We start from the raw sequence: 21,390 nt of genomic DNA on the forward strand, positions 1-21,390 counted from the left end.
TAGCAAATGGTTCAAATCCCACTGCTGCTTCTTGTGATCTTGAGCAAGTCACTTAACCCTCTATTGTCTCAAGTACAAACTTAGATTGTGTGCCTGCCAAGGACAGGGAAATACCCAGTGTACCTGAATGTAACTCACCTTAAGCTACTACTGAAAAGTTGTGAACAAAATTGAAATAAATAAAAAGGAATAAATGGCTGTTTACTACTGCGGCAGTATGTGCTGTTTCTACTGATGTTGCACACTTTTTAATGTGGCAGTATTTTGCATGTTATTTGCTTGTTGCATTGAGAAGTAAAAATTGTGTGTCAGCTTGCAGGTTTGCCCTAAGCTATCAGGGCATGGGTCTAATGCAAGCTTTATGCATCAGCCCCTGAGTTTGCTGTTTGCTATGAATTGTGCACTGAAAGGAAAATTTTGCATTAAAAATCACAGTCTCAGAATCACAGCAAATTGAGGGCCAGATGCACTAAACTTAAGGAGCCAGCAACATGTTTTTTAAACTGGTTCTTGCCAGTTTAGCTCGCAAGTAGTAAACCAGGACATGCACAAAAAGGTTCTCCGAGCCATTTTCCTGTCACGGTAGCAGCTAATGAAAACGGAATGCAAATGAGCTAATTACTATTATAATGTGAATGCGATGCACTACCGTTTCCAACCCCATGCACCGTGGAAAACCTAACGGGAGGTCTTCACCTCTCGTTGGGGCTGCTGTGAGCGGGACCCATGCAGAGGAGGACGCCCATCGCAACAATTGGAAGAAAAAAAATGTCCAAGTGCTCGTCAGGGACATCCTTTCAAGTGCCTAACACTTGGACGTCCTTCACTCAAAAAAAAAGGACGTCCCTGACGAACACTTGGACGTTTTTTTTCTTCAGATTTTGTGATGGGTGTCCTTCTCTTGGACGTGTTTTTCTTACGTGCCCAAAAACCGCTGGAGAGAATCGGGGATCGGGACGTGCGAGGACGTCCAAATCAAAACTATTTGGACATCCTTCGATTATGCCCTCCAGGTCTCTCGCAGCCAATCACAGCGTGTTTAGCTGTCACTGGTTTCAGCTAAACGCGCTGTGATTGGCTGAGAGAGTCCTGGAGGGACATAATCGAAAGGGGCATCCAAATAGTTTTGATTTGGACGTCCTCACAAGTCCTGATCCCTGATTTTCTTCGGTGGTGTTCTTGGACATGTTTTGGGCACGTAAGAAAAACATGTCCAAGATAAGGACGCCCGTCACAAAATCTGAAGGGAAAAATGTCCAAGTGCTCGTCAGGGACGTCCTTTTTTTTTGAGTGAAGGACGTGTATGAAGCCGTCTTTGGCATGCGCAGAGCAGCCAGCATAACGATTGGCTTCTCTGCGCATGCTCAGCTGGCCAACTGGCTTCCCTTCCTTAGGAAGGAAATCACGTGCAAATGAGCTAACAGCAAGCAGCTCATTTGCATGCGATTTCCCTCATGCATGCCCGTTTTTTACCAATTCGCTAAGGGATAGGTAAGGGAAGGGCTCTTTCCGTGGAGTTAGTGCATCTGGCTCTGAGTACTCAGTGATATGTAACTGAATTAATTGCTTAATGCAGACACTAAGATGCAACCTGTCAGTATCTTTGCCAAGTGCCTGCTTTTTCATTTTGGGAAGAAATTAAAATTAGTATTGGCTTCCATTATACAGCTTAGTTTATTCACAGATTGGTTGGCAGGGGAAATTAGCCAGTCTGCATAAGCATTTTACTTCAGAAAACCTTTTTTCCTGTTTCAAATATATGCTTATCCTGTTTTCTTTTTCAGTTTTTGTAGGAAACAAAGAAATAGAAATCAGAAAGCTACAGATCTGTTTGCTTGACATCAGCAATAGGCAGAGTAATAGAAATGCTACTGAAAGAAATAAGACTGCAGTCAGTATCTCTTATGTTAATGGATTATAGGATCTAGACAAGCTGGCTTCATACAGGAAAGAGGTTGTTTAACAAATACAGTGGGGGAAATAAGTATTTGATCCCTTGCTGATTTTGTAAGTTTGCCCACTGACAAAGACATGAGCAGCCCATAATTGAAGGGTAGGTTATTGGTAACAGTGAGAGATAGCACATCACAAATTAAATCCGGAAAATCACATTGTGGAAAGTATATGAATTTATTTGCATTCTGCAGAGGGAAATAAGTATTTGATCCCCCACCAACCAGTAAGAGATCTGGCCCCTACAGACCAGGTAGATGCTCCAAATCAACTCGTTACCTGCATGACAGACAGCTGTCGGCAATGGTCACCTGTATGAAAGACACCTGTCCACAGACTCAGTGAATCAGTCAGACTCTAACCTCTACAAAATGGCCAAGAGCAAGGAGCTGTCTAAGGATGTCAGGGACAAGATCATACACCTGCACAAGGCTGGAATGGGCTACAAAACCATCAGTAAGACGCTGGGCGAGAAGGAGACAACTGTTGGTGCCATAGTAAGAAAATGGAAGAAGTACAAAATGACTGTCAATCGACAAAGATCTGGGGCTCCACGCAAAATCTCACCTCGTGGGGTATCCTTGATCATGAGGAAGGTTAGAAATCAGCCTACAACTACAAGGGGGGAACTTGTCAATGATCTCAAGGCAGCTGGGACCACTGTCACCACGAAAACCATTGGTAACACATTACGACATAACGGATTGCAATCCTGCAGTGCCCGCAAGGTCCCCCTGCTCCGGAAGGCACATGTGACGGCCCGTCTGAAGTTTGCCAGTGAACACCTGGATGATGCCGAGAGTGATTGGGAGAAGGTGCTGTGGTCAGATGAGACAAAAATTGAGCTCTTTGGCATGAACTCAACTCGCCGTGTTTGGAGGAAGAGAAATGCTGCCTATGACCCAAAGAACACCGTCCCCACTGTCAAGCATGGAGGTGGAAATGTTATGTTTTGGGGGTGTTTCTCTGCTAAGGGCACAGGACTACTTCACCGCATCAATGGGAGAATGGATGGGGCCATGTACCGTACAATTCTGAGTGACAACCTCCTTCCCTCCGCCAGGGCCTTAAAAATGGGTCGTGGCTGGGTCTTCCAGCACGACAATGACCCAAAACATACAGCCAAGGCAACAAAGGAGTGGCTCAGGAAGAAGCACATTAGGGTCATGGAGTGGCCTAGCCAGTCACCAGACCTTAATCCCATTGAAAACTTATGGAGGGAGCTGAAGCTGCGAGTTGCCAAGCGACAGCCCAGAACTCTTAATGATTTAGAGATGATCTGCAAAGAGGAGTGGACCAAAATTCCTCCTGACATGTGTGCAAACCTCATCATCAACTACAGAAGACGTCTGACCGCTGTGCTTGCCAACAAGGGTTTTGCCACCAAGTATTAGGTCTTGTTTGCCAGAGGGATTAAATACTTATTTCCCTCTGCAGAATGCAAATAAATTCATATACTTTCCACAATGTGATTTTCCGGATTTAATTTGTGATGTGCTATCTCTCACTGTTACCAATAACCTACCCTTCAATTATGGGCTGCTCATGTCTTTGTCAGTGGGCAAACTTACAAAATCAGCAAGGGATCAAATACTTATTTCCCCCCACTGTAGTTGAATTCTTTGATGAGGTGACTAGAGTAGTAGATGGAGAGGGGGGGCTGGGTAAGAGGGCAGGGGAATGGGATCTTGCCAGGTATTTGTGACCTGGATTGGCCACTGTTGGAAATAAGATGCTGGGCTTGATGGACCATTGTTCTTTCCCAGTGTGGCAATACTTATGTACTTAAGTGGGAGGTTGCAATAAGATATGACCTGAATGGGCACTGGGCAGAAAAATTAAGATGAGCCCTCTGTAATATAGCATTATTTCTTCCAAGGTAGTGGGAACTTAGGGGAGAGGGAGGGGAACCCCTTCATAGCTCCAGTAAAGAAACCCTGCAAAAAAACAAACACATTCCAAACCTATACTGAAAACCTGTCATAGAAATAGAAACTAAAATGCAAGGTATCAGAGAAGTAGATTTTTCAAAGCTGATATATTACAATTAATGCATTTAAAAAAATACTTCGTCTGGCTTTGTTGTCCAATCATTACTTTGGTTCAGTGTCTCTTTTCTGTTTTTTCTCATTTCTTTTCTTAACTGTTTCCAGGGTCTGCTGTTCTTTTGACCCTTCTTCTCTGTGTTCACCATCCATCAGCCCTCTGTGTCCCTTAGCCACTCTGTTCAGTATCTGCCCTCTTACTGTCCCTATTTTCTCACCATGCTCAACATCTCTCTTCTGTGTCCCTATTTTAGTCTGTCCAGCATCTCCCCTCTGTTTCCTTTGCCCTATATTCCCTCCATGCCCAGCATCTCTTCTGTGTTCCCATCCCTCCCCATATCCAATTTCTCCACTCTCTTTCCTTTCTCCTGCACCCCTCAACCTGGAGCAAGGATCTCTCTCTCTCTCTCTCTCCTGCTGTACTTGCCCCCAACCCCTGGGCCAACATCTGTCCTCTTCTTACCCTGACCCCCTCCCCTGTGTTCTGATCTCACCATTGGCCGAGTGTCTCTCCCCTGATGTAATCGCTCTGTCTCTCTTCCCCCCTGCTCCCAGCATCTCTCTCCCCTCTCACTCCCTTGGGTCAAATCTCTCTCCCCCCACCAGGTCAGGCATTTCTCCATCTACCCCCCACCCCCATGGGTCTGGCATCTGTTACTTCCTCTCCTCCCCTGTGAGTCCATTATCTTTTGACCCTCTTGAGGTCCTTCAAACTTGTGCCAGCATCGGAAGGCTTGACAGCAGGTAAGCCTCTGGCAGGTCCTACCAAGACCTTTCTGCTGCCATGTCCTGTCCACAACAAGGTGACCAGTGGGGTAAAACAAAAGATCCAGTCTAGTCCTGAGCCCCTTTACTTTCCGTATATATTTTGTGGAAGGACTAGAAAGGGAAGTATTCCTGTTCACAGATTATTTAAACATCTGCAATGCAATAGATATGCGGAGAGGAAAGATAAAATAAAAGATGACATTAAAAAACTGGAAGAATGAACGTTGGTGACTGTGTGCCTGATATTCAATGCGATTTAATAATGAAACTAAAGACTGGAACATAAAAACAAAATGGCTGCCAGGAAAAACTACAATTTGTTAAGCTCATGGGGTGATTCCATTTTTGGGATCTGAGAGGGAAAAGGAGGCAGAAGGTAGAGACATAGGAGAACCAAGTCAGGTAACTACTAGCAACTGACTATTAACAACTGTTTTAGGGTGGAAAAGGTTTTTCCCTGGGAGGGAGGGAGAAGCTGTTTCCTCAGCCTGTGCAAGAAGAGTTTTCCTCACAACCAATGAGTGGTGGGAGAAGAAAAAAATTGAATTTGTTTTGTAAATAGTTTACCACTTTGATTTCCACATATTCACCTGGATTCTACATATGACACTCAAAATTGTGTGTGGAAATTTGGCCATGTGCCCTATTTCTACATGCAATTCAATTGAATAATGAACCAATTAGTGCTGATAATTGGGTGATGATTATTGCTGCTAATTGGTAACAATTAAAACTTACCCACGCATCTTGCTAGGCGCTATTCTGTACAGATGCCACATAAATTCTTAATTGGATCTGAAAAGGAAACATGGCCATGGGAAGGACATGGACGGGTCATGGGCGTTCCAAGAATTTGCACCACTGTTACAGAATATGCCTGATCTGCTCCTAATTTAGGCGCAAGGATTTACACCAGGTTTCAGTTGGTGTAAATCTTCATGTCCAAAATATAGGCGTGGATCCCTGTGCTAAGCAACGTCCAGCTCGGAGCACCAGTTATAGAATAGCCCTTGGCGCTCATTGTTTTCGGCACCATTTATAGAATTTGGTCCATTGTGTCAAGATAAGAATATGAAATCATAGGGGCCCTTTTACTAAGCTGCTGTAAAAAGTGATTATAGCAAGCCCTTGCATGGGTTTTTCCCACATTCTAAGGCCAATTTTGCTATAGCCGTAAAATGGCTGATTTTATATTTTTTGTATTAATTGGCCATGTGCTAATATTGCCATTAGTGCACGGCCATTAAAAAAGTTTTTAAAAATTTTGAGCGCACAGATTAGCATGTACTAAAATGGCACCTACCACAGGATGCCTTAGCATGTCACATAGTATGGCATTTATTTATTACATTTGTATCCCGCGCTTTCCCACTCATCGCAGGCTCAATGCGGCTTACATAGTAACAAGAGAATACAATCTGCAGTATCAGAATCAACAAAGGAGGTATGTGGTAGGACAAATGAACAAGGGGTAAATGTGATAAAAGAGGTATGAGAGAAAGGATAGGGATAGGTAAAGACGTAGGGCGATAAAGAAGCGGTAGGGGAAGAGTATGGAGGGTAAGAAGATTGGTAGGAGTTAAATTCTAAGTCACTGTTGTTAATGATAAGATGAACCGGAAATGGATGGGTTGCTTATGTTTGCTTATGGTAGGTCAAGTCGTTCGGGTAAATCTGTTTGAATAGATGGGTTTTCAATAGTTTCCTAAAGGGAAGGTACTCACTAGTTGATCAAATGTATCTGGGTAGAGCGTTCCAGAGTTTGGGATCCCAGGTAGGGGAAGTTAGATGCATGATATGTTTTATACTTTAGTCCTTTGCAATTGGCAATTTAAAGCTACATTAAGTGTTTTGCGCCTGACACACCTTAGGAAAAGAGCCCCATAATTACTAAGGGGTCCTTTTACTCAGGTCAGTGGCTGGCGGTAAGGTCTCAGACCCAAAATGAACGCGCAGCAATTTTGATTTTGCCACACATCCATTTTCGGCAAAAATTTTAAAAAGGGCTTTTTTACAGGCATGCTGAAAAATGGATTGGTGCGCACCCAAACCCACGCCTACACTACCGCATGCCATTTTTCAGCGCACCTTAGTAAAAGGACCCCTAAGGGATGATAGGGAGTAAAGACTGGGACCACTGTGCTTAGAAAAATAAAATTACCAGGCATAAAGGTAGAAAAATAATGTTATTTTCCATTTATTGATTGCAATGTGTCAGATTGCAACATTTTCTGTTTCTCTGGTGTTGTGCTGCATGTAGAATTTGGCGTCTTGTCCTTTCAGTCTAATTGTTGTTTACATATTTCTATTCTTAAAGACCCTTTTACTACAGCTTAGTGTGCGCTAAGTGCCTTGTGGCCCATAGGTATAAAATAGGACATGCAGCATTTAGCGCTGCTAATTCATTTAGCACTCGCTAAGCTTTAGCGAAAGGGACCCTTAGTTTGTGGTCACTTATTCTGTATTTGTGTTTGGAGGTGTGACCAAGGCCAGATATTCTGTTAATGTTGATTGTTTCATTGGACCTGTAGTAGTAGTAATAATCCAGCTTGTTCGATTTTCCCAATAAGTGTATTGATGCTCTAGGCTCACCGCAATATTTCCGATGCTGCCTTTTCCTAGGAAGGTCTTTGTTAGTATTGTTCTGGAATGGTAGATTTGTGTCATATAGGTCCTGAGTGACTTTAGTAGGGTTTTGTATAAATTCATAATATGCCTGCTACTGGCGAGAGGTCATGTTGTTGTATTCCTTAGGTTAATGTTTATTTTTCTCTTCTTCTCCTCATTGATGTAGATTTTCTGATGTGTGTCAGTCCCTCTTTAAGTACTATGTAGTAAAGTTTTGAATAAAAAACAATTATTTTCTATTTATTAATTAAAATATATCAGTTTTAAGAATGTACATATGCTAGAGCTGGTTTAAGACTTGGCGTGGACCCATGAGAAAAATCTCACTCATTTGGCCTTTAGCATTGTGGTGGTAAATCTTCAGCATTGGGATGGGACACCCTTGGCATCTCTGCTGACATGTTTTAAAAATGGCTGCCGAGACTTCTTGCGGAAGTCTCGCAAGACTGTTGAGACTTGCGAGACTATCACGGGAAGTCTCGGCAGTCATTTGAAAACTCACCTGAAGAAGCCACCAGACCACCAGGGCCCTTCAAGAAAAGGGCTGCAGGGGGGGGGGGGGAGCAGCGATGGTGTTGGGGGGGGGGGGCCCAGAGTACTCTCAGTCCGCCCCTGAATGGAGATATTTTGAAAACCCCAAATGGCTGGGTGTGCCCCGAGGACTGGGTTGAAAACCTCTGGAACAGCACATAGTGCCGATTCCCACCCCCAAATTTGAGTGCCGATTCCCACCCCCAAATTTGAGCTTCAGGACTTACGCCTGCTGAAACCAGGTGTAATTCCTGGTGCCCAATGTGGGTGCACATCCATGGTATTCTCCAAAATGCCTTTGACCCACCCATCCCCTCCCATAACCATGCTCCCTTTTGTGTTGCTTGCTATAGGGTTTGGGTGTCCATTGTCATAGAATAACGCATCACAAGATGTGCATGCAATTCCAAATTGGTGCCAATTAATAGCAATGATTGTTAGCGCCTAGTTATTGCCATTAATTGGCTCATTACCCAATTTAGTTGCACAGAATTTGGGCTCATTTGAAAACATTGGGTTTCCTTTGAGTTATAGTATCTAATCAGATAGCTTTACTTTCGAGTTCTTATCCAGGGTTTTGGGAGTAGAGATTGCTAGTCTATTATCATTTAGACCACACGTGAAATCTTTAATTCGGAAATCCTTGTATATGTTCAAAAATTTAGAGCTATACACAAATATTTTGAACCAGCGAAATTTAGGCTGTTAGTTCAGACATTAATTTTGTTCAGGTTGGATTATTGCAACATCATCTCTTTTGGCTACTCTAAAACTGTAATTAGGTAGGTTCAGTTAATACAAAACACTGTGGTACAGATAATATATTCAGCCCATAAATTTGAGTTGGTCAGTCCATTATTTTTAGATTTTCATTGGTTGCCAGTAGAGGCCAGGACAAATTTAATGCCCCAGTTTATTTAGTTGACTGGGTAACTATTTTGTATAATAGTCTTTATCATAGTTCCCACAATCAGAAGTTGTTGTGCTTTCTGTCGTTACAAGGGATTAAATCATATAAAATGCTAATACCAAGCACCTTTGGTTTGGGATTCAGTACCATTTCAGATTAGATTGCTTTTGGACTATTAAATATTTAGGAGAACTCTGAAAACCTTCCTCTTCCAAACATATGTAATATCAGGAAACTAGTTTATTTTGATGGTTGAATTGTAATTCCTGGAATTTTGTTATCCAGTCTTAAATGTTGTAATCCACTTAGAACTATGAATGTATTAGCGGAATAGAAGCTTGGAGTAACATAGCGTAACATGAAGAACTAGTCTAAGTTACAGGACATGCAGAAAGCTAGTCCAGGTGTGGAGTGAGTGGGTAATAAATTGTTACATGTATAAAAGGCTGGCATTGATGTTTAATTTAATCTGGATAGTGAGCGTCCAATATCTGGATATTGTGGTCACTGTGCCAGCACTGTCTGTTTAGTATAAGGATGCTATTCAGTATGCCTAACCTAATCCCCAAATTTATTTATTTATTTATTTATTTATTTATTGCATTTGTATCCCACATTTTCCCACCTCTTTGCGGGCTCAGTGTGGCTTACAATAAGATATGAATAATGGAAATACATTTGTTAACAACTTGGTTATGGGTTACATTGTACAAGTTATGTGAGACCATTGAAGTATCATTAAGAATATAACAATGGGACATCAACATTGAAACGTTGGAAAGAGACAATGAAAAGCTTAAAGGGCAGTATTAAGACACAGAGACATATGGTGTACATATTCCTGTGAGTAAATGTATGAGTGATGTGGAATTATGGGGGATGAGGGTTAGAAGTGGATGTATGATGCATTGATGATTAGTGAGTGTGGACTCTATGTGTTTTGGCTCTTGCCATAAATTGTTTCAAACAGATGGGTCTTCAGTAATTTGCGGAAGGAGGCTTGTTCGTAAATCGTTCTTAAGTTGTGCGGCAGTGTATTCCAAAGCTGCGTGCTCATGTGAGAAAAGGTTGACGCGTGTAGCATCTTGTATTTCACGCCCTTGCAATTAGGGAAGTGGAGGTTGAGGTATGTTCTGGATGATCTTTTAGCATTTCTGGTTGGTAGGTCTATCAACTCGGATATATAGGCAGGGGCTTCACCATGAATGATCTTGTGGACTAGTGTGCATACCTTGAAAGTGACGCGTTCCTTAAGTGGAAGCCAGTGTAGTTTCTTTAGTAGTGGTGTTGCCCTTTCATATTTTGGTTTTCCGAAGATGAGTCTGGCTGCTGTGTTCTGGGCTGTTTGAAGTTTCCTCAGTATTTGCTCTTTGCAGCCTGTGTATAGTGAGTTACAGTAATCCAGATGGCTTAGGACGAGGGATTGCACTAGGTTGCGGAAGACGAATCTTGGGAAGAATGGTTTTATCCTTTTCAATTTCCACATACAGTGGAACATCTTCTTAGTTGTGTTATTTGCGTGAGCTTCGAGTGTTAGGTGGCGGTCGATAGTGACTCCAAGAAGTTTTAGCGTTTCTGAGATTGGAAGCTTTAGGTTTGGTGTGTTTATCGCGTTGAATTCATTTGTATTGTATTGGGAGGTGAGTATCAGGCATTTAGTTTTTTCTGCATTTAGTTTCAGACGAAATGCATCTGCCCACGTGTTCATGATGTATAGACTTTGATTGATTTCGTTGAAGATTTCTTTGATGTCTTGTTTGAAAGGGATGTATATCGTCACATCATCGGTGTATATATATGGGTTATGGTTTGATAGGAGTTTTGCTAGAGGGATCATCATTAGGTTGAAGATAGTTGGTGAGAGAGGTGATCCTTGTGGAACTCCACATTCAGGTGTCCATGCCTTGGACGTGGTTGAATTTGATGTGACTTGATACGAACGCAAGGTTAGGAACCCCTTGAACCAGTTCAGGACATTTCCTCCAATGCCAAAGTATTCCAGTATGTGTAGTAGGATTCCATGGTCGACCATGTCAAATGCGCTTGACATGTCAAATTGTAGGAGGAGTATATTGTTGCCAGTTGCTATTATTTGTTTAAATTTAGTCATAAGGGTGACTAATACTGTTTCAGTGCTATGGTTCGATCGGAATCCTGATTGGGCATCGTGCAGTATTGAATGTTTGTTTAGATAGTTTGTGAGTTGTTTGGTTACCATTCCTTCGGTTATCTTGGTTATTAGTGGTATGGATGCTACTGGCCTGTAGTTGGTTATTTCGCTTGTGTTTTTCTTTGTATCTTTAGGAATTGGGGTGAGTAAGATTTTTCCTTTTTCTTTTGGGAAGAGTCCGTTTTGTAGCATGTAGTTTATATGGTTCGTTAGGTCTATTATGAATTGTTGAGGAGAAGATTTCATGAGGCTATTTGGGCATGTGTCTAGTTTGTAATTGGATTTGGCATATCTTTTGAGAGTCTTAGAGATGAGGTCTTCTGATAGTAGTTCGAATTCGGTCCAGGTTCTGTCTGCTGGGTGTGTTCCTTCTTCTGGATCTAGACAGTCCAGAAGAGTGGCGTATTCTATAGGACTAGCGGGTATTTTGTGTCGTAGTAGTATAATTTTCTCCTTGAAGTACTTCGCAAGGTTGTCGACGTCTGGCATATCTTTGCTGTTGTTTGTAACTGGTGTGGTATCTAGCAATTTGTTCACGAGGTTAAAGAGTTTGTGTGTGTCTTTGTAGTTGGGTCCTATTATTGTTTTGTAATGTAGTCTTTTTGTCTGTTTTATGGTGTATTTGTATTTTCTCCGAAGTAGTTTCCAATCGTTTAGTGTTTGTTCGTCTTTCTTTTTGTTCCAAGCTCGTTCTAGTTTTCTGACTTGCGTTTTAAGTTTTTTCAGCTCTTCGGTGAACCATGGGTTTGCTTTTTTCCTGTGTGATGTTCTGGTTTGGATTGGGGCGATTTTGTCTAATGTTGTTGTACATAGGTCGTCCCATTCTTGGAGGAATTGGATGGTGTCAGCGTTTGTTGTCCATTTGTTCTGGTAGATCTGTTGCCAGAATGTTCTGGGGTCTATTTTTCCTCTCGTTGTGTATGTTGTTCGCTCATGTTTATTGGTCGTGTTTAAATGTGTTTTTCGCCAGCAAAGAGTGACATTTGCTTTATGGTGGTCTGACCATAATGTGGGTGTCCATCTTGTGTCAGTGAGTATGATAGTTGAGTCCGATTCGAATTTGTTCGTTATGATATCTAGTGTGTGTCCTTTTTCGTGGGTTGGTAGCATGTTGGGTGCTTGCAGTTCCCAGAGTTTTAGGAATTCTTTGAATTTTCGTGTGTTTGGTAAGGTGTCATCTTCTATGTGTAGGTTGATGTCTCCTAGTATAAGGATGTTTGAGGCAGATACGCAGGAGTTCGAGATGAAATCCATGAGTTGTGTTTGGGAGTCTTGCCATTTTCCTGGAGGCCTGTAGAATAGGATTGTGTTAAGGTGTCCTGTTAAGTTTGGATGGTTAATTCTTGTCGATGCAATTTCGAGTTGTGGGGAGGTAGATTCGCCCGTGACTGTGATGGTGAATTCGGGTTTGTAAATTATAGCTATTCCGCCTCCTCTTTTTTTTCCATTTCTTGTCCAGTGGGTGATTTTGTAATCTGGTGGGCACGTTTCTAAGATGGCGGGATCTGTGGGACTATGGAACCAGGTTTCTGTGATAAATAGGAGGTCTAGTTTGTCTGTGATGATCCAGTCTAGAATGTCTACTGAATTGCTTACTGCTGACCTTGCATTGATGTATCCTAGTTGGATTGAGTGATATGGTTCCAAGGGATGGTTTGATGTGTTTATTTTTATTAATTGTCTGTTTCTTCGGTGGTGGAGTTTGTTGTTGTTGTTATTTTCCTCGTTTTGTCGGTGGTGTTCATATCCGGAGATTATTCCTTTTGGTTGGTTATTGTATCTTTGAGTTGGTGGATTGTTAAAAGGTTGTGCATGGGGTTGGTGAATTGTGGGTGAGTTGTATATATATGATATATGTATATGTATATACATATATGTATATATATGATGCCAAATTGTGTGCACAAGTTAATTAAGTAACAAATCAGTCAGCACCGATAATTGGTACTTAACCAATTAGCGGCACTAATAGGCTTTAATTAGAATTTATGTGCATATTTGTCTAGGTGTATTCTATAATGAGTTGCACGTAAATTCAAATGCGTGTAATTGAAAAGGGGGTTCGGCCATGAGCATGGAATGGGCGGGTTGTGGGCATTAAAAAAAAACTATGCACACTATTATGGAATATACCCGATCTGCTCCTAAGTTAGGCGCAGGTTAGTCCTGGCTTTAGGTGGCTTAAATGGGTGCGCTTAAATTTTAGTTGCAAGAACGGCGCTTGAGCATATTCTGTAAACTACGCCTAACTTTAGGCATAGTTTATAGAATCACACTAACCGTGTGGTGTTTCAGCAGCAATTTTTTAAGGCACCATTTATAGAATTTGACCCTAAATGTATAACTTAATGGGAAAAGCTGCTGAATATTGTTGCTATCTTTTTGACACATCCTTGTTTGACTCTCCTTTTCCTCTTTCTTATATGGATACTATTGGGCCATTCAATCTGATTTTTGGTCAGATACTACCCATTTCAGTTTTAAAACATATGCGAATAATGAAAATATACGTCAGCTGCCTGCCAATGAGCATACAACTTTACTTGAAAGTTGGCTCATTTCATGTTTTTCTATACACAATGAAAAATGCATGGCCATACAAAATAATGCAACTCTCTCATACTCTGTTTTACTTTAGATGTCATCCATACTGTGGGACCTATAGCAAGAGGCCATATTGATGAGACCACTAAAGAAGATCTCGCAAGTTGCTATAAGTCTTCCCTGAAGCTGGCAAAAGAAAATAATGTCCGGTCGATCGTAAGTAGTGTCACATATTGTCTGCATTCTGATGAAAATGGCAAAATCAATGACTTGCTGTGTTGATTTATTGCTGTTTATGTTGTCAGTTATTTGCATAGTTCTTTCAGGTCATTGTCCTTGACATCTATTCATGTTTTTGGTCAAATTTTCATCTCCCTGCATCCCTATAACCTCATTCATTGTAGTGTATTTTACCATTCAGGTGAAGCAGATATAGCTACTTGAATTCAGTGTTTTAACGTGGCAATTAAATGGAGTCTGATATCAAGATTTGAAGGGTCTCATGGTCCAATTAAAAGAAAGCTATTAGTTTATTTATTATTATAATTTGTTTACTGCCTTTTTGAAGGAATTAACTCAAGGCGGTGTACAATAATAGTTGTATTTTGAAGTCAAATAATTGAATTTTAAAATAGTTGTGCAGCAGCATAGGAGAAGACTAGTACTGTAACTGATTCTTTTTATTTGTTGTATATTCCTGAGTTTGATATGTCAGAATACATAGGCCCACTTTTAATTTCAGGTGAAGGGGAAAGGGAATGGGACTTAATATACTGCTTTTCTGTGGTTCTTGCAACTACATTCAAAGCGGTTTATGTAGTATATACATGTGCTTATTTGTACCTGGGGCAGTGGAGGGTTAAGTGACATGCCCAGAGTCAGAAGGAGCTGCAATGGAAATCAAACCCGGTTTGTCAGGATTAAAGTTTGCTGCAGTAACCACTAGGCTACTCCTCCACTGTAAAAAGCTTACTGGTTTCATGTTTATGGATTTATTTTCCTGCATGTTATGAAAAAGAAAACAAGTTGAAAAATTTACACTCACAGGGCTAGACTCTATATATCATGAAAGCCTTGAAGCGGCAGGAAATTAAATAATAGGGGAAAATATACATGCTTTCAAAACTGAATAAACAAAAAGGCTGATGTACTTTGCTACAGGAGTTTTTATGGGTGAATGGCCGGAGGGGTGGGAGAAGATAAATGTGTGTGAGAGAGGAGCAGATGGTTTGCGGGCAGGTAGGATGTGAGAGAAAGAGAGGGGCAGATGGGCTGCAGACAAGTGGGAGAGTTGAGAGTGAAGGCGGCAGATTGGCTGCAGGCCTCTATAGGGGTGTAAGCATCATCTACTGACACTTTTTTTAATCCACCTTAATTCAGTTGCCTAAGAAACATATATATATTTATTGAATTTTGCACTGTTTACATTTATTTGTGACTTTATTCTTCAGCATTTGATACCTTTTATTAAATTTAGATATTAAGATATGTATTATCTGTAACTATTTTGCTGACCGTTCTGCATGTTGTCAGACAATTAAAGACTTTGGCCCCGCCTTTCCCTTGCCCCACCCCACCCACTTTAGTCTTCCCAAACAGTAGAGCCACCAACTGCCTATGATGCTGCTGAAAATTAGTAGTTAGCCCCAAACAGGTGACTTGATTGACCAGGAGCCGTTTCTGGTCAATAAATCACTTTGAATATGGACCCCATAGTATTCTGCAAGTTATGTGCTTGTGAGTCCTGCTCAGACTCTGCCTGTGTGTATGCCCATCTGTCAAATATGTGCTATGTAAGATAAGTGTGTATTTTCAGAATAACACTTAGATGGAATTTTGTAATTATATGCATATGTGTTGTTATTCTATTCTCTTATGAGCATATTTGGCTTGCAAACGTTAGCAGTGCACAGATGGCTTAAATATGCAAATGTTCACCCAGAAATGTGCAAAAATTTGGACAGCTCATAATTTTGTACGGTTTCACTTGTCGAAATGACTTGGAAAATCGTCTAGCTTATATGTTATCCTCAGTGGAACAAGAGCTGAAACTGATTTCTAGTATGGCTGAGTGAATTCAGAAATGTTGTTCCTCTTAAAATGGTAGCATTTTAGTCTTGGACAATGAGTGCTGAAAGTGTGGAATGACCAGAGGAAATGGGGGTTTCAAAGCCTAATAAACATATGTAAGTTTTTGAATAGCTATCCTATTAGAATTATAGACTCATTAGTTTGAATTTTGAGTGTGATTTTGAAGCAGCGAGATGGCATCTTTCAAAATAACATGAAGAAAGGGTAACCTTTTGTGGGTTTTATTGATAATGTTTAGATTTTGCTCCATGGTTACAGAGCAGACAGCAACATTCAAATACAAGTAAAACATTTAAAGATCAATCTTAAATGAAATGTGCCATTTAACAGCTTTTGAAATATTACATGTAACCATCTTTTTGATCGCTTCTGGTGTCGAGTTACTCTTGACAGAGACAGCCAAGCAATCCTTCTTTTCTTGTAGAAGTACACTTTTCTACTGCAAGTGTTGCCATAGCAATGATTTTCCAACCTGAAAGTCATAAATGCAGCTTTACTTCATTGGTTTGGTTTCTGTCATGAGCTCACAACAATCAATAGGCTTGGTTTTGAAAAAAAAAAAAAAAGCCTTTTTTAAATGCCATCATAGTGCCAACCTTTTAACCTGTTTGCTTCTTTTATTCCTCACTTTATTTTTTTTATCTAGCCTTTCATAACCTTTAACAAAGTTACTTGCTCTATTCATAATTTTAAGGAAAGAAACAAGTTAAAAGCCTTATGAATCATTTATTCGTACTTATAATTTGCATTAAGTTGGCAGAAAGATAAACACTAAGCTTACTCTAGAAATGGTTCTTGTTGCTGACAAGAGCACCAGTATCTGTTTTGTGCTGCAGTAAGCCATAGTGACCTGCTCTGTTTATAGCATAAAATGAATCATTTCATTTGCAGCAAGTATGCTTTCATAGTGTAGCCCAGGGGCGTATCTGCGTGGGGCCTCAGGGGCCTGGGCCCCCGCAGATTTTGCCCTGGCCCCCCCTACCGCCATCAACCCTCCCCCGCTGCCGTTCTTACTTTTGCTGGCGGGGGACCCCAACCCCCGCCAGCCGAGGTCTGCTTCCACCTGCCGCTGCCTTCAAAACTTCTTCTTCAGCCGGCGGGGGACCCCAAACCCCCGCCAGCCGCCCCGCGCTGTTTAAAATTCATCTTCGGCCTCCGTGGCCGTGCTGCTGGGATAGGCGGCGCTGTTGAAATCCACTTCGGAGTCTGACGTCGTTGTACGTTGTACGTGCTGCGACGTCAGACTCCGAAGTGGATTTCAACAGCGCCGCCTATCCCAGCAGCACGGCCACGGAGGCCGAAGATGAATTTTAAACAGCGCGGGGCGGCTGGCGGGGGTTTGGGGTCCCCCGCCGGCTGAAGAAGAAGTTTTGAAGGCAGCGGCAGGTGGAAGCAGACCTCGGCTGGCGGGGGTTGGGGTCCCCCGCCAGCAAAAGTAAGAACGGTAGCGGGGGAGGGTTGGCGGCGGGAGGGGGGTGGAGAGACTAAGTTATTGGTGGCGGTGGGGGCTCGGCGGCGGGGGGGGGGGGGCGGCGGGGGGGGGCGCTAAAATGTGCCCCCTCCCTCTGGCTCTGGCCCCCCCTACCGCCGGAGTCCAGATACGCCCCTGGTGTAGCCGGTTCCTTGGTGGGCTGTGTGTATGAGGCAATCCAAGGGGCCAATAGATATTGAAGAGGTAACCTCTCCTTAGCAACATTCTGTTTGAGTATCTCATCTGTGTGAGAGAGTCCTCTGCTAGTGTTCCTGGTGGTGCTTTGTGTGGCTAATCACAAGGGACAGTGCAATATTGAAGCAGGAACACTGGGTCTCCCACACAGCTTAGAGCTTCATATAGGGCAGTATTTCCCAAGTCCGGTCCTAGAGTACCCCTTGCCAGTCAGATTTTCAGGACATCCACAATGAACTTGCATGAACTTGATTTCCATTCACGGCCTCCGTTATATGCAAATCTCTGTCATGCATATTCATTGTGGATATCCTGAAAACCTGACTGGCAAGGGGTAGTCCAGGACCGGACTTGGGAAATACTGTTTTATTTACTGCATTTGTATCCCACATTTCCCCACCGTATGGCAGGTTCAATGTGGCTTAAATATTGCTAAAAAGGCGGTTACAAAATTTAGATTTGTAGAAGTCTAGTACATAATACAGAAGTACAATAAATGATTAGGTTGATATATTAGCATATTGTGATAGAGGTTAATATTATTGTTTTCCATTTCTGAACTTTTCGTGATTATGGTGGTGTGGGATTAGGTAGATCCGGGGGGCAAATATATGGGAGATACCGCCATGTCATGCATTATTAATCAGGTGTACTGGCTTTTAGATTTGGTTTACTTGTTTAGCTAACAATTTTTAATTCACGATTTGAACAATCTTTAAATGAAACCTTTTTTTTAAAGTATGCAGTAATGTTCTGTATTCCCAATATAACATTTTTATCCTTTCTTTGTCCTCTCTGCCTCCAAACTCTCTGAACCTTTTATAATCACATTGTTTTCATTTTTTTATTTGATTGTTGAAACTTGCAGTGTTCTAAGCATTGTTTGCTGGTTTGCACTTAAACTACATTACTTCAAAGCACTACTGTCTCAGCAGAATTTCACTACCATACTTGACAGGTACATTTTGTTTCTTCTTTGTATATATGTATCCTCTATTCATTTTTTCTATAGTTCATTTAATGCATATTATGTTTTTGAAGTCATGTGTTATCTATACATGGCATATTCTTTTTGATTGGTTCAATGTACTGACGATATCCATACCCCTGCTGTTTTTAATATTATGAATATATTTTTGTATCATTATATTGTATATGTATCTTATATAGTTGCATTTCTTTGCAACTCTCTTTATAGGATGACTTTCCCTTGTACTTATATGTTGGTCCGACCTCATTTTATTTATTTATTTATTGTATTTGTACCCCACATTTTCACACCTTTTTGCAGGCTCAATGTGACTTACAGAGTATAGATATGATAACGTTGTTACATGATTTAAAAACAGTCGATCATAAGCAGAGGTGAAAGAGGATTTAGATGGAAGGTGTTAGGTAAGGTCGTGTGAGAGGTGTTTTTTTGGTGTAATTGGGTGGTTTAAGGAATGATTTGTTTCACTGAGGGTAACTTTTGTAGGCTTTTGTTGAAGAGATGTGTTTTCAAAGCTTTGTGAAAGCTGGTTAGATTGGCCATGGTTTTCATGGCCATGGGTAGTGCGTTCCAAGACTGTGTGCTTTTGTACGCAAAGGTAGTAGCATAAGCCTGTTTGTATTTCATTCCTTTACAGCTGGGGAAGTTCAGATTGAGGAATTTGCAGGCCGATCTTTTGGCATTTCTGGGCGGTAAGTCCACTAGGTTTAACATATAGAGTGGGGCATCTGCGTGAATGATTTTGTGTACAGTCGTGCAGATCTTGAACTCAATTCATTCCTTGAGCGGGAGCCAGTGCAGTTTTTCTCTTAGGGCTTTTGCACTTTCGTATTTAGGTGTTCCAAAAATGAGTCTGGCTACGGTGTTCTGGGCTGTTTGGAGTTTTTTGATGGTCTGTTCTTTACAGCCTGTGTACAGAGCATTACAGTAGTCCAAGTGGCTTATTACTAATGACTGTACTAGGGTGCGGAAGATGTTTCTTGGGAAAAAAGGTTTTATTCTTTTGAGTTTCCACATCGATTGGAACATTTTTTTCATTGTATTCTTCGCGTGGGTGTCGAGAGTGAGGTTTCGATCAAAGGTGACTCCAAGAATTTTCAGGTTTTCTGAGATAGGAAGTGTGCAGTAGGGGGTGGTTATTGTAGGGTAGTTGTTTGTGTTGTATTGGGAGGTGAGAACTAGACATTGAGTTTTTTCTGCATTGAGTTTTAACTTGAATGAGTCCGCCCAAGATTGCATGATCTGGAAGCTCTGGTTGATCTCGTTGGTTATTTCGTTTAAGTCACTTTTGAACGGGATATGGATCGTAACGTCATCAGAATATATGTAGGGGTTAAGGTTTTGGTTGGCTAGGAGTTTGGCTAATGGTATCATCATTAGGTTGAAGATAGTTGGTGAGAGGGGGGATCCTTGAGGAACTCCGCATTCCGGTATCCATGGTGGCGATCTGTCTGTATTCGTTGTTACTTGATAGGATCTGGTGGTGAGGAATCCTTCAAACCATTTGAGAACTGGGCCTCCGATTCCAAAGTACTCTAGTAGGATTTCATGATCCACCGTGTCGAAGGCACTAGACATGTTACTCATCTGTTTTTGAGGGAAGGGGTTCTGAAGAGCAAGGGTAAGATTACTCCTCAACAGGGACAGATTAACACTATATTGGGCCCTAGGCAAACATATTTGTAGGCCTCCACTACCAGGGACCCCCATCCCCCACCATCGTTTCTCCAGAAGTAGCAAGGGAAATGCCAGAGCCTAGCTGTGGGTATGATAGCAGTAATAGTTAGTGAGTGAGCATGGGGACTATGCAAACACATGCTTTGGAGAGGCTTAATGGGTAGAGATGGAGAGCTGCCAAATTACCAGTTCCAGGAGGCAAAGTCTGAGTTAGCGCTGGATTTCTGCAACCGTATCCTGGTATATTATGAGATCCAAAGTGCTGATTTCAATTGATGGTATGAGGCTACAAATAGAACACTGACTTTGGATATAAGTTCAAAAAAGAGTGGCCAAAAAGTCTCCCTCCTGGAGCTGGGTAACATGGCAGCTCTGCAGATGTGGGCTGAGAATCAGGGAAGCTGGGCAAGTCATTTCACTCTTTATTGCCTCTGATTGAAACCAGAGATTCCAAGGACGGGAGTGACCAAAAGAGTGAGATTTAAGGGCAATGTGAGTGGAGGAGTGGCCTAGTGGTTAGGGTGGTGGACTTTGGTCCTGAGGAACTGAGTTCAATTCCCGGCACAGGCAGCTCCTTGTGACTCTGGGCAAGTCACTTAACCCTCCATTGCCTGCCGCATTGAGCCTGCCATGAGTGGGAAAGCACGGGGTACAAATGTAACAAAAAAAAAAAAGATATACATTTACAAAGTTTTACATGTGAAAAAAGGTTCACAAATGGAAAAAGCAAAATAAAATATTTTAGCTTTGTTGATAATTCTGAAAGAATATAGGCAATGTGGAGGGAGTATTAGGCCAGTGTTCAAAGGAATTTCAACAAGTAATGTTGTTAACAGGGCGAATTCCCAAGGCTGAAAATGTCTCTTCACTGAACTTCTTCATTCCAGCCCAGATTTTGAAAGAGAAGCTTTATTTGTATGAGGCTTTTCTCACCAGATACACAGAAACATACAGAAGTACATGCACTTTCTAGCTCTGTTTTCTAGTGTTGCCCTGCTGCTTATGTGCTCATTCAGGCAGTGCCCCCAGCGCCCCTCCACAGGTCAGACCACCATCATATAAACTTCTGGCATTTGTTGCCAGTCCTTTTCCTCAGCCTTTAGCAGACTCTTCACACTTCCCCCCCTTTTTCAATCCTACTCCTTTGCACCAATCTACCCCTTCACCTCCCCCCCCCCCCCCCCCCACAAACACTCATTGGGTCCACTGGTTCTCTCAAAAGACCCTTTCCAGAGTTCTGCTTTCCTTACAGACCTCTCGTGTAAAGGCAGTTATCGTGTACTTCTCTTACTGGGAACCATACATACAAACACTCATCAAATTTAACAGTCCCAGATCTACTAATAAATATTTTTCTCCCACCATATTGTACAGTTTATTATTTCATTATCCAGTTTTCACAGACTTTCTGGTTTT

General features: G+C 41.7%; 1 protein-coding gene across 1 annotated transcript in view; it reads left to right on the plus strand.

Moving 5' to 3' along the window:
• Window positions 1–21,390, plus strand: part of MACROD2 (mono-ADP ribosylhydrolase 2) — a 2,039,061-nt gene that overhangs the window by 1,171,031 nt on the left and 846,640 nt on the right. The window contains exon 6 of the mRNA XM_030194677.1: window positions 13,644–13,765. Coding sequence (XP_030050537.1) covers window positions 13,644–13,765 — 122 coding nt within the window. The remainder of the gene's footprint in view (window positions 1–13,643; window positions 13,766–21,390) is intronic.

Source organism: Microcaecilia unicolor, chromosome 3 (genome assembly GCF_901765095.1).
Source record: "Microcaecilia unicolor chromosome 3, aMicUni1.1, whole genome shotgun sequence".
Lineage (NCBI taxonomy): Eukaryota > Metazoa > Chordata > Amphibia > Gymnophiona > Siphonopidae > Microcaecilia > Microcaecilia unicolor.